The sequence below is a fragment of the Canis aureus genome, chromosome 6, assembly GCF_053574225.1.
Source record: "Canis aureus isolate CA01 chromosome 6, VMU_Caureus_v.1.0, whole genome shotgun sequence".
Classification (NCBI taxonomy): Eukaryota; Metazoa; Chordata; class Mammalia; order Carnivora; family Canidae; genus Canis; species Canis aureus.
Window position 1 is genome coordinate 6,187,676 of NC_135616.1, and position 27,313 is coordinate 6,214,988.

The 27,313-nt window shown below is 43.2% G+C and overlaps 1 protein-coding gene across 1 annotated transcript; it reads right to left on the minus strand.

Moving 5' to 3' along the window:
* Positions 1-214: 214 nt before the first annotated feature.
* Positions 215-27,313, minus strand: RAB12 (RAB12, member RAS oncogene family). The gene is made up of 6 exons (XM_077900005.1): positions 26,804-27,313; positions 10,643-10,703; positions 4,377-4,515; positions 3,216-3,305; positions 2,648-2,752; positions 215-1,429 (listed from the first exon to the last, which is right to left on the minus strand). The coding sequence occupies exons 1-6, from the start codon at positions 27,300-27,302 to the stop codon at positions 1,316-1,318; spliced, it is 1,008 nt and encodes a 335-aa protein (XP_077756131.1). The 5' UTR covers positions 27,303-27,313; the 3' UTR covers positions 215-1,315.

Genomic DNA, 27,313 nt, shown 5'->3' on the forward strand with positions numbered 1-27,313 from the left:
TTTCTGTTTTTATTTTGGTATGTACCTAGAGGTGGAATTTCCGGATCATATTATAGTTTTAGGTTTAACTTTTGAGAAGCAGCCTGTATCCTCCATAGTGGAGGATACTATATTTTTCTTCTCTAAAATGCTCCAAAGATTAAGATGCGAAGCTTTTGAAAAATACTGTATGGTGTACAATCTCCAACTCCACAAAGAAATGTGGCAACTCAACTGTCATTCATAAATACAAAATTTTATTTGCACTTCATTAGTGTAGAAAGACCACAATGCTTTTCATATCACAACACTCAAGACACGCCAAGTTATTCAAATACATAATTACTTATTTACCTTGACTAAACAAAACAGTGCAGTTTAATAAAAGATATACCAAAGATAGAGTTCACAAATTCATTATCAGACCAAAAAAAAAAAAAAATTCTTTTGAACACAGTCTAGGCTTAATAGGAATAAGCTTCGCCGTAAAGGGGAGAAGTTTTATCATTACAAAGGTATAGAATGTTTAGGTAAATACGTATGTTCTTTGATATAGTAAAATGTATCTCTTTAAAATTCCTTTAAACAGGATTTGTTTAGGACAGCAGCGTTGTTTTAAAATCTTCTTCTATAGTCTCAAAAACACTTCTTTCTTTATTGAATCTTTGCAGTTCTTAAAAGCACAGGGTTATGTCCATCAGGAAACCATGAGAGAGATTCTGCGGCCTTAGGACCAAGTCAAACCCCAACCCTCTAACTAGCAGTATTCTACGGTGACACTGACATTAATAAATAACCTTCAAAGACGGCTGTGAACGGAGCTTTGCTTTGTGGCAGAAATACTCCCATACTTCAGAGATGCTACGTCTGGGGAAATGTCTTGTAAATAAAGAAAAAGCACTTATGACAGCTTTATTTTTTTTCCCAAAAAGTCTTTAGTTTTACAAATTTTCTTTAAAACGGTAAGCAAAGCACCACTTTCTTTCTTATCAGAATGTCTCCGGTCCTCATACTATAATTAACGAGGACAATTATTTATTTCAAGAAACATTATACCTTTCATTTCTCCCATTCTTCATATTAGAAGTACTATGTTTCCCAGTGTATGTACAACAGATGCTGGGATAATGAATGAAATATAATTTGGAGGGAAATATGGAATTTATAACCAAAACTTACCCAGGATTGCATATTTGCATATTTACAAGTTAGTGTAGAGCTCTGACTTGGATTACAAAGTGCGAAAGGAAATCGTCAAAATGATTGTATTGTAGTGCAGAAGAGAACATTTTCCCCTTTCCAGGAATCATTTCCACTTTGTCTCCAAAGTAGCAAATTAACAGCATCGAACGTGTGGTCTTGGTGGAGGCAGTTCTGGTGGAATCTCGGGTTCTGGTTGTAACGAGAGGATACTATTGGACAACTCATTCCTTAAAATATCCAGAGGCATCTTAAGGACAAAGGAAAAAAGACAAACACATTTATTTAACCACGCGTTGTAGGTGTAAGTGCTCTGCAGACCACACATGGGAGCAAAGGAGTTTCACATAAAGATCTCCAATCATCGACGTTGAATTAGATGCTCAAATATGAAGCAACAAAAATTAAAACCAGATTCAGGGTATTTTGTGTCACGCACAAACACTGGCCAGTCCTCAACATACTGCATGGTAAAAGAAACCGGATGGATCTACCTCATAAACATGTATTTTCATAGAACCTTATGATAATGGAAATCTAATGTATTAATACAGGGAAAAAATGGTTCTGCACCCTCAGGGGTAGCATCACTAAGGGAAGAAATAACTTCTCTTAACAATTATATAAAAAATCCTTTTATTTATTTATTTATTTTTAAAAGATTTTATTTATTTATTCATGAGAGACACACAGAGAGAGAGAGAGGCAGAGACATAGGCAGAGGGAGAAGCAGGCTCCATGCAGGGAGCCCGATGTGGGACTCGATCCTGGAACTCTGGGATCACACCCTGGGCGGAAGGCAGGTGCTCAACCGCTGAGCCGCCCAGGAATCCCCTAAACAATCCTTTTATTAGGAGCTTCTGAATTATGTTTGGATTAGCAGATTATATGTAGTAACAACATAAACTCAAGGAAAGTTCTTTTTAAAAAATCTTTGAATTTAAGCCTATAAATGTTTGAAGAAACTGCTGTTCGACGATGCTGTCTAGCAATTTTCCTGCAACTTCGTGTCCCGGAAAGGCCTAGGGAATGGAATCAGGCCCCACAGGAAGCACTGCACTGAGGGTGAGGCAGGGGCTCCCACCTCACTGAGACACCTGCATGCTCCCCCCAGGTCCCCACGGTCTGTATCTATCTTAATTATTGTGGGAAAATGGGGAAAAAAACCAAAAGCAAATGTCAAACAAACACGGCCTGTTGTTATACCTGCTCCAGTCACTTCCCGCAACCATCTTTAGGGCTCAGCAAATCTACTGGACACCAACTGTGGACACGGAGACGCCCTGGGCGGGACACGGTGGTCACCACAGCTGGAGGCCTCCGGCCACCGTAACCATCTCACCTGCTTCTTCACCGCCGCTGAGTGAGTACCTTGCTTCTCTTTCTAAGGAAAACATTCTCAACCAAAGCATCATGAAGGGAACAACAGGTTTCAAATGAGACAGCTGACTGCTGTTAATTGTTTTACCTTTTTCAGAATGTCATCGACAAGCTTCAGAAAGATCTCGTCCACATTGAAGTTATCCTTGGCACTGGCTTCACAGAACCGCATCCCGGTTATCTGCTGCGCGAACTGAGAACACAGATTCACATTTTCCATGTGGCCTGCCATGCAGTGGTGCGTGCGGCCAGGTGGCCTGTGACTGGGGGAATCACAGCGTTCTGCGCTCTGGCTTTATGGGAGGGCGCCAGGTTTTCAAAGCCCCGTTTACGCTCAAGGAGTTCGATTCTCCACGGAAGGGTGCAATACCAGAGCACAAGTCATGAAAGCAATTTTACGGATTAAAGAACGTTTCTCTGTAGAAAATGTTGGGTTAGAGAACAATGTAGTATATACTGATGCAGACACTGCGCTCCCCGCCCCCCATCTCGAAATGATCTTTAAAACTCCCTGCTCCTTTAAATCCAAACAAATGAGAAGGATGTGACTGTATAATTATTTCACAATTAAAAAAACCATTTACTTAAAAAAATCTACGACCTGCTAACCGCACAGCGTGTGGGCAGTGATGTCCCCTTCTCCCCATTTCTCTCACCTTTTCACCTTGCTGCCTGGTGATCTCTCGGTCAGTTTCACAGTCCAACTTATTTCCAACTAAGAGAAGTTCTGCATCTTCTGAAGCATACTGTGGAATTTTAAAAGAAGCTGCATTTCAAAGGTGGGCAGTGTCATATACTGACAGAAAACGTAAACAAGTCTGCTGCTTTGCGATCATTGTGCGTTCATCCACTCCCCCAGTCTCTGGGCAGTGGCCCTGTCCCCGGCCCTGTCCCAGGTGGGATCGACTCAGGTGGGGTCGGAGACTGTCCTCATGGGGCTTAGGGCTTTAGAAAGTGATGTGCTTGCTAGCAGGCATTATGAACCACAACACTCTGAGCCTCTGATGATAATTTCTAAGAATCTTCCAGAGCAAATGATTCACAAGACAGGCAAAGCCCTGTACTTAAAATGGCCATCAACTGAAGAAAGTCCAACAGAATAGATGGAGAACGAAATAAGTTACCGTACATAAAAAGAATGCAGCCATTCAGAAAAACCCAAACCACCTATGCTTTGGAAGAACATTAATAGGCTGGCATGATAGGATATTCAGTGAAACAAGCAGGCTGCAGAACTACATGGAATATGGATTCAATTCAGTTTTTCAGAATGGCAGAGCGATACATTTTTTTTTTTGCGATACATTTTTAAATTTATTTTTGTGCCTGATTTTCCAAATTTTTCTATCATGACAAGATTATCATTAATCTTATGATCAGAAAAAAGCTAGGTTTCTAAGTTCTAAAAAATATATATAGGTACAGTAGGATCTCTCTTTAAAAACACTAAACTCTCTTGAATAACTCATTGAATTTTTGGGGGTATTCTAAACAACTACTTGAGACAGGCTGCAGAAAAAGACACCTGGATGGTATGACCTTGGCCAAGTACTCAGGGGTCTCGGTCTCTTTCTCAGCATGGCATGTGGGGAGCAGAACAGTGCCCGCCTGATGAGGCCTGGTGTGGACTGGGCCGGGGAAGTACTAGAGAAACTCACAAAAAGGTAAAAAGCAAGAGTCAAGTATGAAAAGGGGGAGAGCATTTGATCTCAAGACCTCAGCAGATTCACAAACTGAGTACCTAACGGGGCCCTGATGCTTGAGGCCTTTCTGTCTGTGTGATTAATATAGGTCTCACAGGAAAAGGCAACACCTACCTTATCAATCATCTTCATCCATTTTGGCAAATCATCAAAAGTCTCCTTCTTAGTGATATCATATACTAGTATGATCCCCTTGGCACTTCTGTAATAAGCTGAGGTAATGCTGTTGAATCTCTCCTGACCTGCTGTGTCCCTACGAAATAGCAGCAAAAATCAGCTCCCAAATAAGAACCAGAGGGGGCAACTCCACCTTCCAATGTGAACAGGAGTGGAGGCCCCGCCCTGCCCCCCTGCAGGCTGATTCTAGTCACATCCATGCATATGCATCAGTATTAGTGGGGGTAGGGGGGTGAGAGGTAGTTTTTCTGAGTTACATTCAGACAAAAACAGTCCCAATTTCTCTTAAGATTTTGAAAATAAGAGAATAATGTGTAGAATGATGAAATTTAACACCATCTACAAAAAAAATTTTTTTTTTTAAAGTAACCTCTATGCCCCATGTGGGGCTCAAACTCACAATCCTGAGATCGAGAGTCACATGTCTTATCAACTGAGACAGCCAGGCGCCCCTACAAACTCTCTTTTAACCGACATCAGTGGTTATATCTGATTTTTTAAGATGATGACCAAGACTCGCTTGCTAATGAAAAATACTATAAAATCAGTCTCATTATTTTCTTAAGTCTTTCTAAAACAGAAGAGGGGTCAAAGGGGAAGGTAGGACAGACCAGATAGTTTTGCAAATACGATGAAGTTCAATATTATCTGACTACTTTAAAAGCCAGAAGCTGTATTTATTCTCCAGGCTGAAGTCGATCATTTCAACGTGAAGAATGATGTAAGCTTATACTAATAGTGTACAGCAGCTGGCTAAGACATATTTTCTCCATCTAATAAGCCAAGAAACTGCTGAAACCCATCATGTATTTATGAATGAGCTCAATGGAGCAGGGCTTCTTATCTGTAGATAAATTTCTTTAAAGATGATCCGTAATTTAGCTCTTCCCACAGAACCCGAACTCAACAGCATGCTCCCCCTAGGGCCACCTGAGACAGGTGGGTCAAGCAGGCAGGAACATTGCCAGGGGGCAATGCGGTGAACAGATAGGGTTCTTCCTGAAAGGCCAGTCAGGGCCTCCAATGATGAGGGCATGTGGGTTTCCGCGGAGTGGAGAGAATGTGTACCTTTTCCCAAATGCATTTGACCAAAGACTACTTCTCTTGAGGTGCACTTTGTGGGACTGTATCCCTAAAATACCCTTCCCTTCAGCAATGATGATATCACTGAGCTTGCCACCAAATTAGTTCACATTAGTGATGCCTGTTGTTATGCCAAATAAACACAAAAGCTTGTTGGCAAATTCATTTTCACATAAAACAAAGCCATTTGGATATAAGGATCCCCTGCTGCTTTTGACTATAACGCCCAGGAGGGCTGAGACCAGTCTGTTTCTGTCCAGCAGGGTCCAGCAGGGTGCCCAGCCCACAGCGTGCTGCCATTAAGCATGTCCCGAACAAAAGTTTACATGTTTAAAATGTGGCAGTTGATGCCACTTTAAGGCAAAATAAACTTTATTTTTTGATCTAGAAATGCCATCTAGATAGATGGGAACTGAATTCTTCAAGATTCCTAAAAAACCTCAAAGACCACACTAATGGGCACTGCACCTTCAAGGTTAGTGAGAAGGAACTGATGCAGATACCATTTCATTTACACAAGGAATCAATGGATAAAATTGTTTCTGGAATCCTAGGCATACAGGAGTGTAACTAATACTTTTTTTGGGGAGATGGAGAGAGGCAGAGGGCGAGGGAAGACAGATTTTAAAGCAGGCTCCATGTCCAGCATGGAACTTGATGCTGGGCTTGATCCCACAACCCTGAGATCATGACCTGAGTTGAAATCAAGAGTCGGACATTTAACTGACTTAGCCAACCAGGTGCCCCTATAATTACTTTTGCATCAATAAAGAGTTAAATCTTTCAGAGCATGGTTTTCCCACTCTATCACAAGTTATGGCTTGATCAAATTAGGATCTGATCAAATATTTTTAATGTCTTAAAAATATGCTGTGCTGTTTTGATACTGTTAAGAAACAATATCTCATTTCTTTAAAAAGTAAAAAAAAAACCCTACATTTTACTACTCTGAAATCTTTGGTGAGCATAATACTTTAATAGTTTAATAGAATAAGCCTTTATTCTAAGCAACTTTAATCTGGCTATTTAGCATAACTCAACTGACATTAATTTCTGCACATATTCAAAGAATTAGAATCTAGACACTGGGGGTTCCAACATAGTGAGATTAGAGATAAGGTTTTTTTTTTTTTTTTTTTGAGATAACGGTTTTTTATTTTTATTTTTAAATGCTTTTATTTATTTAAATGTGGTAAGAAGACCTGCCATGAAATCTTTCTTTTAACAGAGTTTTGGATGTAACAGAGTATTGTTATGTAAGGCACAATGTCTTACAGCACATTTCAAAAGTGTTAAAAAGCCAACAGTTGAAGAACAGGGAGAGTAAAAGGCATTTCTGATAGAGCTAAAAACACCTGTTGCCTGGGTGGCACAGCCAGGAATCTTAGAAACATTAAGAAATCAGCTGTCTCTGCTGGCTTTCACTCAGACAACAGAAGACGACAAGACCTCAAAAGGCAAAATCTGAGGGATTCTAACACAAATAAGCCAGCAAGTTCAGTTTACAAAAACATTAACCAGCCAGTTAAGGAAACATTAACCAGTTTGCCACTCCCATGTCAAGTCATTCCTTAAATTCCACCTTTTTGTGTCTGGCTCTGAAGGCTTGAGATAGGAAAGCATCTTCCTTTAAGAAACTGACTATTCCTTATTTCCAAAATATGTGGGTTGTGCAAATATGCTGTCTAGTCCTCTGAAGCTCCTTTCCTTGATTTATTTCCCTAATAAATAATCTGCTACCACATACAAAGAACAGGGAAATGAAATGCAGACACAGTTCAACAAGTATTTATTACAGATCTCCTATGTGTCAGCAGCATAAAAGTGCCACCCAAGTTCCTACTTCTCAAAAAATGAGATGCTAAGAAGACACCAATGCACTGATGATGCTTCTTTCTGGGAAGGTGCAGAATCGTAATATTTCCCTTCTTTATCTCCATAAATATGAGTTTTCACTGTCATGATAAAGAGACCATTCCTAGAGATTTGTAGGGTAGTAATGGCAGCTAAACTGTCATTTGCTGCAGCTGGAATAAGAGGTGATTATTTCTCTCTTTGCTTTTTGTGCAAATTGAAAAATTCCTGCAATTCTGTTTCCCCAGTTTTGTAATATGACCATGCTTTGAAAATTCAAAGATTCTTACTTGCATTTAATATATCCACTTAAAGATGTCATTATTAATTTTCTGTGTATGAAATCCAAGCAGAGAATGAAAAATAAGCCTGATGTTGGCATAAGAACCAAATCTCCTACAGGGAAGACTGGCATGGTGGACGGGACAATATATGACACATGTTAATTCCCTGTGTTTAATCTGTAGGACCGCATCTGAATGTCATTTCATGAAGCTATATTCTAGTTGACGCACTTTGTTTTAGCTACACTTACATAAAGGTCTTACACACATACGTGAAGAAAGAGATGAGAAAGTGGTCCTTTTTTTCTGACCACAGATAATCCAGGGACTGAAAAAAATGTGGCCATGATATAAAATGTAGCATAAACGTGTGACAATGCCATCTACAGCTTATGGTACCTTAAACTTTCAGGAACCTCTGGTTAATATTTTCTCATATTGGCTATATCCAGAAATCATCAAGAAAAAAAATGCATTTCTTCTAATCAGATCTCTGTGAAAGCCAACTGGGAATGTTCATGGATTGACATTCTAGAAAATCAGAGCACAGCTATTATTAGCAGAGCAAGGCCGCTGAGGCTCTTTGAAGAACCCTCTCCAACTACACAGGCTCCTCCTGGGCCCTCAACTGTGATGGCAAAGTGGTGACAACACTCCCCCAACAAAGCAGACCATGACAGCAACAGCACAGGCGAGGCTTCTGACTCTGAAAGGAGTCATGTATTAAATAGTGAACTGTGATTCCCATATTTGCTATCTACTGTGTAACAGTAAATGAAGGAAATTTAATCCTTTACATAAAACACCTCGGATGGCACCAATCTTACTTTGAGTATTGTGTGATTAACAAGTGGTGGGCATTTTGGGGACATGTCATTCACTGTTGAAAACACCTTTGGGAAAACTTCAGTCCCTCCTTTCTCACTGAATCACTGGGATGCTCCCTGTGGAAAACGTGTCATCAACCTTTCAATACATTCACTGAATCTTGTTTTTCTCCCTCAGTTGTGTTCTTTGGAAGAGTCAAGGATGGGAGTTAGGAGGAGGAGTTAGGTGGGGAATGTGTTTACAACCAAGAGAAATATGGTTTCGGAGTGTCCTGTGTATTTCCTGGAACTGTACCAGCACACTTTTCCCCACAGGGTGGGATTCACAGGTGAGCCCTTTCAGATAAGATTCAAAGGCTCTGTCCTGAGATTCCAGAAGTATCCAATGTCACTGGCCCAGACAGCCTTAATGGGCTGAGTTCCAGGGAGCCACAGGACATCTGGACAGACTTTTTATAGGTTGGATTACTGCTGCCTGAGATGAAACCTGAAGTATGAAGACAGTAATTAAGGTATGTCTGCTTAGACAGGCCATGATGTCATCACTTAGACACTGCTGTCACTCACTAAGCAAGCTCCACAGGCGTTCTAATACTAGCTCTATCCCCCTGTGTTCAATAATCTCCTTCAGAGAGTATCTCACCCACAGGTGCTAGACAGAGGTGAAGTACCTCAGATGATCCTTTTATTTATTTTTAAAAGATTTATTTATTTATTCATGAGACACACAGAGAGAGAGGCAGAGACATAGGCAGAGACACAGGCAGCGGGAGAAGCAGGCTCCCTGCAGGGAGCCCGATGCGGGACTTGATCCCGGAACTCCAGGACCACAACCCAAGCCAAAGGTAGACACTCAACTGCTGAGCCACCCAGGCATCTCCCAGATGATCCTTTTAAAGACTGTCTTTACCTTAGAGAGCTTATCATCAGAAACAACAGCTCATGTGAGAGATACTTTGTCATCACTTCCAGAGTTCAAAAAAAATGGGCAGCAACACCAAAGTTTGTGGGCTTTCCAATTAAGGGCTAATAAAATGAACACTCATTTTTTTGGGCCATCATGTATTTGGGCTAGACTGTTAATGTTTCATAATCAAACCAAAAGCCCAAACTCCCAACCCCAAAAGTCCTCACAGTGGGTTATACAGTCGCAGGTGACCAAATGAAGACATTACCTCAGACACCTCCGGGAGGCAGCAATGCCGGCTGGGCTGCAGCTGTGCCCCACATGGGGGCACGGGTGAAGAATGAAGGCATGGCACTAACACTCAAGCATTAGGTGACCGATGATGCCACAGATGAGGCAGCAAGTAACGCAGATGAAAGCAAACACACACATGGTGGACAGACACTCAGAGCTGAGGTGGACCTGCAGAGGAGTTAGTAAGCTGAGTACACAGTAGCAGGGAGGTGAAGAACAGAGGGCATTCTCTGAGCCCCTCGGTGGTGCCACGGTTAAACCAGCACCACATCTGCTCTGCACCCCGCAGGTCGTTTCCCAGTGCCCCTGGTGGGCCCCTGGGAGCCCACAGAAAGCTCCTGGTGCCACGCAGCTATCACATGGCTGGTTTAGCTGCTCTTGGTCATGATGTGAGAAGGGCGCTTCTCTTCAGAAAGCGGCCCTGGATTGATTCATTCCCAGTTGGTACAAGTGGGGCTTACATCATGTGGCATGAGCCACGCGTCCAGCGGGAGCATGTGCATCCCACAGTGATGCTCCCACTGCGCCCCCCCGGGCAGCCCCCACTGTCTCTGGGTGATCTGCCTCGAAACTGCACAGATCTGGTTTGGAACGTGATGGAATTTTTTTTTTTTTTTGCATACTAGCCGACAAAAATCACTTTAAAAATGTGAAGACAAGCATTTGAGCAATCATCTTAGTGATGACAATTTTGCTAGTATGTCAAATGATTTGAAAAGAGGCATCAAGGCTCCAAATTATTAAAGTGACATTCTCCTTTCACCACTCCCCACGTGCAAATGAAGTATGAAACAGGTAGACTTCCTAAATTTTCTCACTGTTCATTTTACTTAAAGATGAGCAAAGGAGAGGAAAGGTAGGAGAGGCAAGCCAGCTTGAACAGTTAATTTTATCAGACAGGCGTACAGACTGTGAACATACATGGTGGTTACTGTGTGTAGATCCCCCACTTACCAGATCTGTAATCTGATTTTCTTTCCTCTTAGCTCTACAGTCTTGATTTTAAAGTCAACACCTGCAAATAAAGCAAATGAAAGTGAAGCAAAAAAGATGCAATTTGCTATAAAAAAAATCCTATCTGTACGTTTTGTATCATCAACAGAAAAACAAAAAATGTGGTATTACTAAGTCCCAAAAGGAAAAGCAGAAGTCCATTAATACCTGTAACGTGGTCTATACTTCCACACAGACTGTATGTATGTATGTATGTATGAAGTCAACCTAGGTTATATTTTACCCCAAACTACCTACGTAGCATTTGCTAATCGTAATATAATTTATTACTACCACAAGTTTAACATAAAAGCCATTTAAAAATTGTGTTTGATAATTACATTAAAAATGGAATGGCTTTAAAAGAATGATATATTGGGGAAAATTCTTACAAAAAATGCTGGAAACTTAATCTTGATTTCAGACAGCCTTAGTCTGAACTTAGAAATTACTGTATTAAATTCTATAGCATCCACAAAAAATTTAGTTAATATATAAACATGACTTCTTTATTACATTGTCAATAGCGTGGAACAAGAATTATTTCTAAAAAACTTACACAAGTTAACCTAACCAATTTTACTTTTTATTCATTTTAATACTGAGCAAACCATCATGTATCACTCACTGTCCCTTCCTAATCAAGCCCTTAAGCCTTCAGAGAATTTTTCTTTTCTTTTTTTTTTTTAAGATCTATTTATTTATGATAGACACACACAGAGAGAGAGGCAGAGACACAGGCAGAGGGAGAAGCAGGCTCCATGCCGGGAGCCCGATGCGGGACTCGATCCCGGGTCTCCAGGATCACGCCCTGGGGCAAAGGCAGGCGCCAAACCGCTGAGCCCAGGGATCCCCCTTCAGAGAATTTCTTAAACCAAATTTCCATTTGTGTATGTTACCTTATATGGGTCTCGATTATAGAAAGCTTGTAGATTTCAAAACAATGTTTTTCACACAATTTTCGCAACAAACCAAAGGGATGCTGACTGAATTTGAGAGTTAGAGACATTCCTTACGGGAACCACTTGGGCCTGCTCCTTGGGACCCAGGGTCACAATACTGCCGGGCCTCTGCCAGGCAGACCTCTGCCAGGCAGGGCCCGAGTCCGTCGGTGAGTGCTGTGCGCCACCCAGCGGGTAAGGACCCCGCTCTCTGGTTCTCCATCTCGGCATCTGAGGCAGCACTGCAAAGCGCATCTGAGGCAGCACTGCAAAGCCAGAGGATGTTCTTGAGGTGAAGCGCAAGACATGTGACTTTTATAATTAGCAACACACCGCAGACACCACTGCAACACCGAAAGACGTGTTTACAACTCGGGGCAGCAGGGCAGGGGGGCAGCCGCCAGCTCTTGGCCTGTACAACACAGAGAAGTTGCAGGAATGGAAACGGTCACAGGAGAACAAAGCTAGAGAGTACCCTATGTTTTAATTCTTAATCTCTTACGCCAGGCATAATTTCAAATGTCACTGAGCGAAGCTGGTTAATTCAATTTCACTTTCAGTTCTGGAAAGGATCTGCTCTTCAAAGTCAAATGATACTCTAAACCAGCCTTGAAAAAGGAAGCATCTGTGGGCTACCAATATCCTCAGAGTTCCCGAATGACTCAATCATAGGGAAGCACATAACTTAAAGTGATATTCTACAAGGCACAAAAAACAGCCTGGAGAGATTTGTTACATCTTTATTTTATTTTATTTATTTTTATTATTTATATTTATTATTTTTATTATTATATGATAGACACAGAGAGAGAGGCAGAGACACAGGCAGAGGGAGAAGCAGGCTCCATGCAGGGAGCCTGACATGGGACTCGATCCTAGATCTCCAGGATCACACCCTGGGCTGAAGGCAGCGTTAAACCTCTGAGCCACTCCAGCTGCCCATGTCTTGATTTTAAACAGGCACAGCTTAAAGACCAAATGCGGTCCTTCTGATATTAGCTGAAGTTAGGGCCTCCCCCTGTTGCTCTGCAAGGGCAAACTACAAATCAAATTCCTATTTTTGTCATGACTACTATTTTGTTTCTCAGTTACTCTGAGGTTTTTTTTGTTTTTAGGTTTCAGTAAAGGGGGCTGTGACTTTTGTAAAATTTGTCACAGTGGCTGCTACTGTTAAAAAGAACTGGCAGGTGATCCCTCTTTTGTGAGCTCTGCTCAGGGTTAACTAGAGGAATCCCTTGAAGCAGGCAGTGCCAAAATTTTGTTTACATTGTTTTCTCTCAAGAATTGTTCTGAGCCCTGGGTAACATTGACATTTTCACAATATTGTGATGTTACCCAGGGCAATTTACACATTTAATGCAATCCCTACCAAAATACCATGGACTTTCTTCACAGAGTTGGAACAAATCATCTTAAGATTTGTGTGGAATCAGAAAAGACCCCGAAAAGCCAGGGGAATATTAAAACCATAGCTGGGGGCATTACAATGCCAGATTTCAGGTTGTACTACAAAGCTGTGGTCATCAAGACAATGTGGTACTGGCACAAAAACAGACACATAGGTCAATGGAACAGAATAGAAAATACAGAAATGGGCCCTCAACTTTATGGTCAACTAATATTCGACAAAGCAGGAAAGATTATCTACTGGAAAAAAGTCTCTTCAATAAATGGTGCTGGGAAAATTGGACATCCACATGCAGAAGAATGAAACTAGACCACTCTCTTGCACCAGACACAAAGATAGACTCAAAATGGATGAAAGATTTAAATATGAGACAAGATTCCATCAAAATCCTAGAGGAGAACACAGGCAACACCCTTTTTGAACTCGGCCACAGCAACTTCTTGCAAGATACATCCATGAAGGCAAGAGAAACAAAAGCAAAAATGAATTATTGGGACTTCATCAAGATAAGAAGCTTCTGCACAGCAGAAGAAACAGTCAACAAAACTACAAGACAACCTACAGAATGGGAGAAGATATTTGCAAATGACATATCAGATAAAGGGCTAGTTTCCAAGAGCTATAAATAATTTATTAAACTCAACAGCAAAGAAACAAACAACCCAATCATGAAATGGGCAAAAGAGATGAACACAAATTTCACAGAGGAAGACACAGACACGGCCAAGAAGCACATGAGAAAATGCCCCACATCTCTGGTCATCAGGGAAATACAAATCAAAACCACAATGAGATCCCACCTCACACCAGTGAGAATGGGGAAAATTAACAAGACAGGAAACAAGGAATGTTGGAGAGGATGTGGAGAAAGGGGAACCCTCTTGCACTGCTGATGGGAATGTGAACTGGTGCAGCCACTCTGGAAAACTGTGTGGAGGTTCCTCAAAGAGTTAAAAATAGAACTACCCTACGACCCAGCAATTGCACTGCTGGGGATTTACCCCAAAGATACAGATGCAGTGAAACGGCAGGACACCTGCACCCCGATGTTTCTAGCAGCAATGTCCACAATAGCCAAACTGTGGAAGGAGCCTCGGTGTCCATCAAAAGATGAATGGATAAAGATGTGATCTATGTATACAATGGAATATTACTCAGCCATTATTATTATTATTATTATTATTATTATTAAATATTTTATTTATTTATTCATGAGAGAGACAGAGAGAGAGAGAGAGAGAGAGAGAGAGAGGCAGAGACACAGACAGAGGGAGAAGCAGGCTCCATGCAGGGAGCCTGATGTGGGACTCGATCCCAGGTCTCCATCTCCAGTATCAGGCCCTGGGCTGAGGGCGGCGCTAGACTGCTGAGCCACCAGGGCTGCCCTTACTCAGCCATTAGAAACGACAAATACTCACCATTTGCTTTGACGTGGATGGAACTGGAGGGTATTATGCTGAGTGAAGTAAGTCAGTCAGAGAAGGACAAACATTATATGGTTTCATTCATTCAGGGAATATAAAAAATAGTGAAAGGGAATAAAGGGAAAGGAGTGAAAATATCAGTGAGGGTGACAAAACATGAGAGACTCCTAACTCTGGGAAATGAACAAGGGGTAGTGGAAAGGGAGGTGGGTGGGGGTGACTGGGTGATGGGCACTGAGGGGGGCACTTGGAGGGATGAGCACTGGGTGTTATGCTAAATGTTGGCAAATTGAACTCCAATAAAAAAAAAAAAAAAAAAAAGACTTGTTCTGAGCCTGAATACGTCAGATGCTCTTTTTCAACCTACTTGAACAACTTCTGCAGCTTTTAAGGATCCTATACCAGGACTCTTTTGTAACCGCAAAATCTAATGAATAAAAAGTAACAGCTAAGAGTGTTAGTGTTCAAAATCAGGAAACAAGAGGTAATGTTATCACCTTTTGATTGTAAATACGTTACTAATTTTAACAGGAAAACAAAACAAAGATTAAGAATCTGGGGAGCCAAGATGAAGACTGTCTGGTTTCGGTGAGATTCATTACATCTTTACTAACAACAGAAAAATACCCAGTGGTGAAATCTAAAATTTCACAAAAGAAAAGAACCCATTAAGATAGCTCTCTCTCTTGAATGCAGTATCTCTTCCCACATTGAACCACCACTCAGTGGCTTATAAGGACTAGAAACTGACTCCAATTAATGGCTTGCAAACACTGGCTTGTAACAGTCTACAACTAAATGTTTCTAAAAACCTTCTTACATGAAATAATAAAAAAATCTCTCGATGTTGTCTATTTTAAGAATTAGCAGGTCATAAAAGTTACAACGATCCTTAATAGAAGGTAGTAAGTCCTCAATAACCTCAGATATTCAGTGGATCCCTTTTAGGAAAAGTCAGCACAGAGCTGGCCCAGAGAAGGAGCTGCTAGGACCAATGTCTACGAACAGGTAAGGGGCAGAAAGAGTGGCATCTCTACTTCCCGCCCTTGTTGAAAAACTGAAAACCCAGTTTTCTCCAGGTAATGTGACCAGTGGAGGCAGTGAGCCCTACCATGAGTTGATGGGGGACAATCCCTGCTCTTAAAAGGCTTAGTCATACTGACCTAAATCAACACCCCATGCAGTTGGCAAGGAAGTGTCTTTCTTTGCTGGTCTCTCTTCTTAGAGAACCTCCTTGTCTGCCCAGAAACCTTTTACATCCCACATGATTCCCCATCTGAACTTTTCTGCCTGCCCCACAGTCCTATCTGTGCACTCTGTTCTCAGACCTGCACTCTCTCGGATCTCCTATCACATCATTCCTTCTTTGTTGCTTGGTGTCTCCCCTGAGGACGGTCATCTCTGACTCCCTATAGCCCAGGACACTGCCTGGTACACACTAGCAACTTGGTAAATCTGATCAATGAAAGACACCCCCTCTTCAAATCCTGGACATGTAAGGAAAATGCTATTTTTGGAAAAATTAAGGAATTCAGGACTGATTCATAAAAACAAAACAAGACAACAAAACTCACACAAAACACTTTAGTAGAAAGGAAAGGCAGATGTTCTGAGTGACGGGTGCCGGGCACATAGATGTCGCCCTAGAAATGGAATATTTCATTTCCCCTACAATTCCAATTGTTGATGGTAAATCCTTAAAGGATAGGGCAGTCCTAATAATATACTCATATCCTCTCCCCGCATTCGCTCATCCCGGGGGAGTATTATGGTAATAGTTCATTCAGTCATGTAGATGGGAAGTGGTCCACTAAGTGAATCATTCTGGCAACAGGAGCTTACCTTTCTTTAAGCTTACTAAGGCTATGAAAGTCTTTCAAAAAATATTTTAATCAGAAAGGACAATTCACAGGGCTAAAATTCCTGTATCAATGGGCACAGATGGTTCTGTTTGAGTTACCATGTGTTCCTGATCTTACTTTTCTTTAATAACAATGATGGTGGACATCTGTCAAGCCCTCCGTGCTGACTTGGGATCCTATAGCAGCCCAATGAGGTGGGCATTAGTATCCTCATTTTACAGAGGGAGACACCAGTGTAGGCAGAGGACAAGGTATCTGCTTTAAGGTCATATCACATGCTGGCTGAGTGCCAGACCCAGATCCAAATTTATAACACTGGCCGCAATGAAAACTGGTTATAATAAGAGTCATATGCATGGTAAAAAGGGAAAGGTGTGAAATGTTCTGTAAATGACCCAGAACCACCCTAATCGAGCTGTTAAAGAACAAAGCTGAACTTTGCACTTGGCCTTCTTTGTATTTATCTTTCATAAATCTTTGCAATGGCATAAAGAATTGGCATACTTAGTGCTGATAAGATTTCTAAGTTCCCCTTAAGGCAAAACATTTCTAAAACATTACCATATTTCTTTCTGCCAGGCCATAAGAAGTTACAAAAATGGAAGTGGCAAAAATAAACAGAAGCTTCTTTCTTCACATTCCTTTCCAGCAAAAAGCTAAACAAATAAAAGCAAGATTAACACCATGATCCACACCTATGATTACAGCCCAATGGTCTTCTCCCTTTTTTCTTCTTTGCCTATCTCCCCTATACCCGCAAGATCTTATTTTCTTTTACTTCATACTTTTTGGAGGTTGAAAGATTTCATAGTCTTTGAAATAAATTGTTTCAATTCAAAAATGGTTGTGATGTTACTGCCACTTTAATAATAACTACCTTAAGTTAATACAGTAGCTTTTCTTCCAAGGATATAGATTTTATATGGAGTCATCCAATTTTAGACATGGTATTTCTACTAAGGGAGAAGATTTCCGGCATTTTCACTGAGTTGAGAGTGAGAAAATAAATTAAGAAAAGAGTCAAAGTCACATAGAGGTAAATTTAACATTGGAAAACGAGTCACTCAAATGTGGGGCCAGTCTTCTGCCCAAATGCCACCTACCAGAAGAAAGAGTACAACAGAAGTCCCACAGGAAAGCACCATATAAAGAAGTCAACGCAACAGAAACCAAGTGCTCTGATTGCAAAATATTCAGTGGTAGGTACTATTATTAAAATATGACGGTACCTGGCCTGAAAGAGATGCTATGACATTATAAATGCTCATCAGGGGATGCCAGGGTGGCTCAGGGTGATCCCGGGGTCCTGGGAACAAGTCCTGCATCAGGCTCCCTGTGGAGAGCCTGCTTCTCCCTCTGCCTCTCTCTCTGCCTCTCATGAATAAATAAAATCTTAAAAAAAGAAAAAGAAAAAAAACCACTCATCAGGCCTGAGGACATGAAATCTCTATCCTATCAGTAAGATCTGCCTCTTTCATCCCAAGCTGGACAGGCCACCATGCGAGCAAGTAGAGACCACCCGGTGTCTCCCCATCCCTGACACATGCAGCACATGGAAATAGCCTCACACTCGACTGGACAAAGACAGGGGTACCATAAACACCACGAAGCAGGGAGGAGTCTGAGGTGACCGACTTTGAAAGACGGGCAGGGAGGGGGAAGCAAGTGGGCCCCACAGAGCCCATCAGGATGGGCAGGCAGCTGCGTTTTCATGAAGTATATACACTTAGGAAAGAATTTCACGGGGGGGGGGGGGGGTGTTCCCTTCATAATAAAAAGATTAACAACTCTTTTATGCTGTTTACTATGCTTCAGGCACTATTCTAAGGGCTTTACGTCCATTAATTCACTGCAGTGTGTCCACTTAACAATTTTATGAGGTAGGTATTATTGTCCCATTCTACAGATGAAAACACTGAGGTCAGGGGCTACTACCTGCCCAGAGTCACGAAGCTGTGTTAGGGCATGAATTTGAACCCGGTGAATGGTGCCAGGCTGTGCTCCTCCAGCCCCACTGGGCAGCCTCCTCTGTTGATGAGAAAAGGAGGGGACAGCTGGAAGGTTATAAACATCGCTTTAATATTAGTTTTGCATAGTTAAGAGAAATATTTTTAAAAAGTAAGAGGGGGGCACCTGGGTGGCTCAGACAGTTAATGATCCTGGGGTCCTGGGATTGAACCCCACGTTGGGCTCTGCTCTGCGAGGAGCCTGCTTCTCCCTCTCCTTGCTCTCTCAAATAAATAAATAAAATCTTAAAAAACCAAGTAAGAGTGAAGTTCACGGCTTCTTGGACAGACAGTTCCTGCAGCAGCAAGACTTCCTCTGCTTCCTGGTTACAGGCAGACAGACCCCTCTCTGAAAAGGCAGAGTTAACTTCCCTTTGGTCACAAGAGGAAAAGCATATTGAGTGAGGGGAGGAGAATCTGGGGGAAGAAACTCCAAAACCTAGATGATCGACAGAAAATATTACAGAAAATATCAGTAATATTTTCTTCTTATGCAAAAAACATTAACTTGACTACTAATATTGGGTTCATAAAAGTGCAGGGACTGGGATCCCTGGGTGGCGCAGCGGTTTGGCGCTTGCCTTTGGCCCAGGGCGCAATCCTGGAGATCTGGGATCGAATGCCACGTCTGGGATCGAATCCCGGTGCATGGAGCCTGCTTCTCCCTCTGCCTCTCTCTCTCTCTCTCTCTCTCTCTATCATAAATAAATTTTAAAAAATTAAAAAAAAAAGTGCAGGGACTGTCAAAAGTATTTTGCACTTTACCCAGGTCATGTGTTTACATTTCCCTTTTTAAAGATCTGCTTATTTGTTTTAGAGTGAGCACGTGTGCGTGTGCAGGGAGGGCAGAAGGAGAGGACAAAAATCTTAAGCAGGCTCCCTGCAAAACATGGGGCCCCATGTGGGGCTCGAGCCCATGACCCTGAGATCATGACCTGAGCTGAAACCAAGAGTTGAATGCTTAACTGACTGAGCCACCCAGGTGCCCCTACGTTTCCATTTTCACATTCACCTATATATTTCACTATGTATCTCTAAAGGATAAAGATTCATTTTGGAGCGTTCCAGAGTTTTTGCATCTATGGTATGAATGAGGAGAGAACACAATTGATGTTTATAATTTTCTCTTTCAGGCCAGGTACCTAAGATATTTCATCTCCATTTATTCCTGTAGCCTGAGATACGAAAAGCATGGAAGCCCCCTACTTCTTTCCATGAAAGAGGAAAATGAAATTAAGCTGCTCACTTAAAGACACACCCACACGTCGTGGTAGGGCAGATCCAGGGACCCTGCATTTACCTCTGAAATCCATTCCTTCCACCTGTCACACCGCTGGGGTGAGGGCAGAAGGGCATGTAGGAGGAGGAGTGGCCAGGGAGAAGGCACAGTGCTTTGCTTTAGAAGTGAAAATTTGGTTGTAGGTGTGGTTCCTTAACAGTCAGGCCTGGGGAGGGAGAGGAAGCAGGTGAACACGAAGGCTCTTCACAGAAGCCGGTCCCTTCACTGGGGTCCTGAATGCTAAATTATGGTTGGGAAAGCTAGGAGAATTTTATTCGTCAGCTACTTCCACCATAGGCCTGCCTGGTGTGGAGTTGCAGGCCATTATTTGGTTTTGTTAACTCAGAAGGCATTACGTAAGCACCAGAAACCAAACAACGGAGGCTGTCGGATTTTGGGGGGAAGAGGTTTTCAATGGAATATACTGTTCTGTTAGGGCTGCACTGTGTTTTTGGGTTTTGAAGGATAAGGAGTTTTTGAAAAACCTAATCACATTCAACTAAGGGCACTATTTTAGGTCTGTAGGTTTGGTTTTTCCAAATGTAAAAGATGTGCAACAAAAGGACAAAAGGAGAAAAATCAATTTCTTCCTCTGTTCACTATAGCAATATAGCATTTTACCTCTTTTCTAACATTTTATTGTGGCCATCTCCATGACTCCCTCCCTTGCCCTTCTGAAAAGGACAAGCCAGGTAAGGAGGTGTTAGCTTTGTGCCCTACGAGATGGCTAGTGGAATGGTATCTTACATAAATACAACAGCCTGATAATACCTGCAGGAAGGACTCACTATATAAAGCTACATTTTCTTTACAAATGCCAACAAATGCTTAATGAGAACAATGTATCTGGCACTCGAGGCTGCAGAATAATTTGGACTTAGCAGTTCTCAGAGGAGCCTACTCTGCCTTCTGAAGCCAGTTCTAAGATCTGCTAGCAGATTGCTCCTGGCGGATTCCACGGAGCTGGAGGGAGAGAGGCAATCTCTAAGAATCTGGATCTTTATCATGCATAATGAAACCTTTCTTCTTCCGTGCAGCACAGTGACAGAAAGGCTGAATGCACTTAAGCCAGGTCTTTAAATAGATTTTTATTCAACTTAAACAACCAGACGGCAACTACATTTCCATACTTTCTTTGAAAGCTGACTATTCCGCAAGAAGGGACGTGCTCTGCACAAGCCTATCCGTTTGCACCAAGTTCATTAAATAAATCAAGCTAATGACAATACATAGCATCTGCTGTTTTAAAAACGAAATGTTAACCATTCGCATCTGTTCCTTTCACACTCACATCTCCCTGAGTCATCGTGTTACATCATTCTGGCAGGGCAGTGAGACAGCACTGGAGAGGTTCGGCACTGGGCTCTTGGGGTGGGAATTCTGGACTACTCTCCCTAATTCTCTTTTAAGTGAAACACTTAGGCAGATCAGCCATGGCATGGAAGACTGCATAGGAGCAAACAAGAGCAAAATAAAATACACAATTTAGAATTTTCATCCAGAATTAGATGCTCCTTCTGGGTTTTCCAGTAAAAATGTCTGACCTGTTTCCAGAACGAAGCACAAGCAGTTGGCTTCCCCTGACAGCGGTTCCACTGCTTCCAGGTAAAGCTGACCAGACTTGTGGGCTGCATTTCATCCAGCATGGCCCCTAATACTCAAGGCCAACCCACAGAAAACCGTTTCTGCGGGGGACTGACATTCAGCTGTGACTGAAATACAGTCACCTACCTGCACCACTAAGTTCCCTGCCCATGGCACAGGGGTCCTCAGTGTGCCTTCAGCTTAACTCTGGACTCAAAAGGGATGAGTCCAGCAAAGAGAACACAAGGACTATGGCCAGCACCTCAGTGAAGACAGGGCTTCAGTAAAGAACCATCACCCATGACCAGACACTCAGGGGCCAGCTTGTAGAGTCTAATGCATTGATGCACAATGAGAAAAATGAAGAGTGGTAAGGTTCTCAGGACTACATTCAAAGAACTTTTTAATTCTGATAGTCAGTCCTTCCTACTTTTTTTTTTTGTCTACTTCTTTTTTTGAAAAGTTGGTGACAGACTTTCAAAAATGTCTTTAGTTGCAAAATAAAATAAACTGGCAATCCTAGGTTGGGATCCTAGTGCTGGGGGAAATTTTTACTGCCCAGGAAAATCAGAATTCTAGTCTAGACTGCCTTCCTCCTACTTTTCCTTATTCATATATGTAGAATTTTGGATAATTTTAATGAATATGCAAAAGGCCAAAGATGCTTTAAAATGGCTATTTAGGTAAGAAATCCAGTTCTTAGAGCATATTTTGAAATCCCAGAAGGCAAGCGATGAGTGATGACAGTGGCATAAAGAAGTCAATTTCACTGACACTGTAGATCAATGACATCACAGGCCTGCAGGGGGACTAGATTCCATTAAGTTGTGAAGGACTCTGGTGTTTGATTCTGAGTCAGAATTTTCACAAATCAAAGTAACTTTAAATCTCAGAGTAAGCTAAGGAACAAACAGAAAGAACTCACTTGTAGCCCTGGCCCTGACCACTAGCTGACCAGCTGTGTCACAGTGGGTAAGCTGCTTACCTCTCTGAACCTTCGCTCACTCATCTGTAAAATGGGAATAATTTTCAGGATTGCTATGAGGATCAGTGTCCCTTTTGCTGGCACATTTTAAATATTCAATAAATAGTAGCTACTGCTAAAAGAATGTTACATTTGTATGCACAGACCACTAAAATACTTCTCTAAAGACACAAGCCAGTTGGTGACAGAGCCTAAATCACAAGCCCCAGTTCCTCCTCTCACTCTAGTGCTTTTTCTAGAATGTAATGCTGCCGGTGTGGGGGTGAAAGTTGGTGCTACCTGGTAAAACCATTTTAATTCAAACAAAGTTAACAGCTAGAAATAAAAGAGGCTGAGAAATGTAAATTTTGTAAGTTTTCTTGTATGTTAGATAGTTGTAAAGTTCTATAGCATAACTAATTTGTTTCCATTTCTTAAACTTCTAAAAACTGCTCCAATACTTTTTTTAAGTAATATATATATCCAGTGTGAGGCTCAAACTCAGGACCCTGAGATCAAGAGTCATACGCTCTTAAACTGAGCCAGCCAGGTGAGCTTGCCCTTGTACTTTTCAAAGGACCTGTCAAATTACGCTAATTGTATCAGCGTAATTATTCCATGGATACAAAATCCCACTTGAAAATACCACCCCATCTAGACAATTTCCATTGCATAGGTCAATTAGTGAATAGTCTTTTAAAAAAATTTTATTTAAACAAAATTTTTTTAAAGTAAATACAGTCTTTTTAGCTTTTCATATCCTGGTGAATTTTGTGTTTTAAATCAAATCAATTTCTAATTTGATAAAAAACACACAAAAAAAGTCAACATTTTGCTCATTTATAATTCCACAAAGTTCTTTATCTCAAATCTCTTTAAGTTTCCACTATAATCTTTTAGAGAAAGTTCAAGTGAGACTGATCCTCTACAAAAAAGCACTCACTGGAGCCACTCTTCTAACCTCTGAATTACATGAGGCCGTCACTTCAGTGACCCACCTGGGTTGGCACATGCTCAGATTCCTCCCTGCCACGCTGTGGGGCCTGGGGTACTTTCCAGACTCTGCTGGCCTGAGCAGCACACATCTGCAAGCCCAGACAGGGAAAGGCAAAGTCCGCTGTGGAAGAGAATCTTTCTCTATGTGGATCCAACTGTACTACCTGAAAAACTGGCCTCAGGAGGACAATCGGCCTGAGCTAACTGCTCAGCCGGTAGGCATTCAGGTGAGGCAACCCCAATCCTATACCACACCCAACACTGTTTTTAAATACCATTTTTATAAAGGAACTTGGGGAATGAGTTTATCTTTACAGCATTCCAATTAGGAGGGAGCCTTCCAGACAACAAGCCCTCTTCCTACTCCCCCCATTGGAGGGGCTTCCACTGCATTCCTCAAAAATTCCGTACACATCTCCAACACTGCTCTTACCAACACAGGTCATCCTGCTCCCCAGAGGTTCTGAGCCACTTCTGGACAGAGACCACATGTTCTTTACCACTGAATCTTTGGTGGATAGCATAGTACCTCACACCCCGTAGGTGCTCAATAAATGATCTGACAGCTAGAAGGAAAAAGCAACTGTGAGGCAGAGATGGAAGGGGGACTACTTAGGTTTCCTGAAGGGTCTTAATACTGTGGATCAGACCAGAGGTGATCAACTTTCTCTGAACGTCCCACAATTAATAAACACTTACCAGCCAAGTACTATCTAGGCTATGCCTGGAAGAAATAAAAATGAGCAAGGCAAAAACCCAATCACAAGGAACCCCACAGTGGTGGCAGTGTGGGAGATATGTGAAGTGTATATATTTATGTTTGCCAAAAGGACAGAGAACCAAACTGCCTGGTCTCCTTGCCTCCTGTTTCTTCATCATTCCCAAATAAATATCCTATGTAATCCTGCCAAATTAGCTTCACTGTCTCCATGCCAATGCTATATTCAGAGGCCTTTCCAGATCCAGTTGCTATGGATAAGGTCCATGCTCCTTAGCACGGCAGTCAAGGTCTTAAAAGCCTTATTCCCAACGTCTACTAATGAGTCTTTCCCAGAATGTGGCTATGAGATTGAGATTTATACTAAGAAATATATATATTTGGACTTTGTCCCCATTCCAGTCCCAGAGCTCCTAGAACCTTTGGAATTTTCTAGGGAGAAAATTATAAAGGTGACTTTTGGAATGCCCCACAGATCACCAAAAGATGGGGCCTTGTCAACAGAAGAACCAACTAAGTGATTGGAGGGTCTGAATTTTTGTCCCCCGCCCCAAGGAGGGTAAAGGGGCCGGACATTGACTCTTATCACAAATGGCCAATGGTTTAACCATGCCTATGTAATGAAGCCTCTATAAAATCCCAAAGGGCAAGTTTAGAGCTCGGGGGCTGGTGAACACGCAGCATTTGGGGAGAGCATCATGCTCGGAGATCACGGAAACACTGGGCCCCTTCCTGAATTACATCCGTTTATAATTACCTGGTAATCTAGTAAGTAGATTTCTCTGAGTTCTGCCAACTGTTCTGACAAATTAATCAAACCTAAGGAGGTGGTTTGTGGGAACCTCTGATCTACAGCAGGCCAATCAGAAGCACAAGTGAAAACCTGCAGTTGCAATTGGCTCTGAAGGGGGGGGGGGGCGGGTAGGAGTAGTTCCGTACAACTGACCTCTTAGAGTCTGCTTAGAAAGCCCTTCTTCACTGTTCTTTCCCACTCTAAAGTACATCTTTGCCCATCTCCTAACCCCCTCCGCCCACCTAACCTCTCATTTCTTTACCTATCAGTGCTTGTGCTAATTTTTATCATGCAGTACAATATTATCCCTCATTTTTATAATATATTAAGTGTGCAGCTATAAAACTGATACTTCTGAATTGCTTTTAACTCTACTTACATCAGGTACTAAAAATTACAATGTAAACCTCATTTTTTGTTTTGTTTTTTTTTTTGTTTGTAAACCTCATTTGATCGTTAGTAACTCCCTATCCTCTATATGATCCAAGACTGGATACTAAAACTGGTATAGGTATGCTACTCAATTATGATAGCATGGTCCCAAGGGCATCACTTTAAAAACAAAGGATACAGAGAACGCAAGTATGTCCCAAATAGTCTGTTCCAAAAAAGGACCAAGGGAAACACTTCTCAATGTCAAAACAAAAAAAGACAGTATGAAATCAGGGTTTAATTTTCCAACGAGACACTGGAAATGTATACTGATCTGTCACATGACGTTCAAAAACCAATTCTTGGGCAGCCCAGGTGATCCAGGGCGTGATCCTGGAGACCCAGGATCGAGTCCCACGTCGGGCTCCCTGCATGGAGCCAGCTTCTCCCTCTGCGTATGTCTCTGCCCTCCCTGTGTCTCTCATGAATAAATAAATAAAATCTTAAAAAAAAATAAAAATAAAAATCAATTCTTTCCCAAACTGTACTGCCTTGACTACCACTGGCTACAGTGCTAAATATGTGTACAAGTACATGGCAAGATAATTCTGTATTTCAAATTTAAATACTACTCAAGGTTTCTTGGACCTCTTTGGGGAAATCCTTTACTGACCATCACTGAAGGTGACTGCCCTTTACTTTGAAGACCTACCTCATCTATGTGGTTCCCCTAGCTCTGACAGCTTTAAGGGGTTTTCCATCGAAAAAACTATGACCCACACCAACGTGACAAACCTCAATTCCAAGTCCTGAAATCTGACTTCATTAAAAAAAACTTCCCCTGCAGTTTCAATTTTAGATCCTGAGGACAAAATGCTTTCTGACCTGGAGAGCTACTGTATTTATTTACTCCATTGCCGTACTTCACCCATCCAGGTGATTCTGGAAGACTCCTCCCCCCATTTCAGCAAGTCCAGGGTTATTTGAGGTCATGGACAAATACAGCTGAAGTCCCTCTGACCCTCACTGACAGTTAAAACGAGGAATTTAGTGTAGTTTTAGTCTTAATAGTCTCCATAGAGCCTCCACAGGGAATTTCAAACTTCATTATTTCAGCGCATCAGAAAAGTGAGCTCAAAATCAGCAGAATAAGCCCTGGTTCTCAAGCACCGGAATTCTCCCCACATGACCCACTTTGGCCATCTGGGCGGGCGCACAGCTGCAACTTCACTACGCCGCCCGCCTGCTTCCCCCCTCGCAGCACCCCTTTTCTTGGGTGAGTAACCTAAAGGCCAGGAGCTTCCCGTGGCCTCTCACACCGTCCCCGAAGGCTGAACGGGACCAATGCATCACCCTCATCTCATGACCGCCCTTGCACGGTGCGAAAGGGGACGCTGGCTCGACACCCAGCGGGGATCAGGGACTGGGAGGGGCGCGAGGGGCTTGAGCCGCGGACGACAGAGGCCGGGAGGCCCCAGGGACAAGTCTGCGTGGGGACCACACGAACATCTCGGTCTGGCTTTAGGAAAGGATCAGGGACGTCCCCTGGGGCCGCCCCTCCCCCTAAAATTCACGGAGAGGCCGGTCCGCCCCGAATGCAAGGCCGCCCGGCAGGGGGTGCGGGGGGGGGGGGGGCTCGCAGGCGAGGAGAGGACCGAGGGCACGGCCCCGGGCACCGCCGGCCCAGGACACCGCGGGAGGGCAGCGCCGGCGGCGGCGGGGCGGAGGGCGGGGGGTGGGGGGGGTTGGGTCCGGCCCGGCCGCGGCGCCCTTACCCACGGTGGACTTGCAGGCCTCGCAGAAGGTGTCGTCGGTGAAGCGCTCCATCAGGCTGGTCTTGCCCACGCCTCGGGAGCCGATGATGATGACCTGCAGCTTGAAGTCGGCCGGCCTGGGGGGCTGCTTCCTCCGGCGAGCCTGGCCGCCCGACAGCGCCGGGGAGCCCGCGCCCAGGCCGCCGCCGCCCCCCGCCCGCCTCTGCAGCGCGGCGCCCGGATCCATGCACGCATACGGCTCCCGCTCGGCCCGCCGCCCGCCGCCGCGCGCCCCGGGCCCCGGCGCCCCCTCGGCCTCCGCCGCGCGCCGGGGGTCGGCCCCGGGCTCGGCGTCCGCCCGCTCGAGCGGCCCCGGCGGCCCGGCGGCTCCGCGCTGAGGCTGCGCCTCCGGCCGGCTGCCCGCGCCCGCGTCCCCGCCGCCGCCGCCGCCGCCGCCGCTGCCGCCGCCGCCGGGAGAGGAGGAAGGGAAGCAGCTACTTCGCAGCAGCGGCAGCAGCATCCCGGACGAGG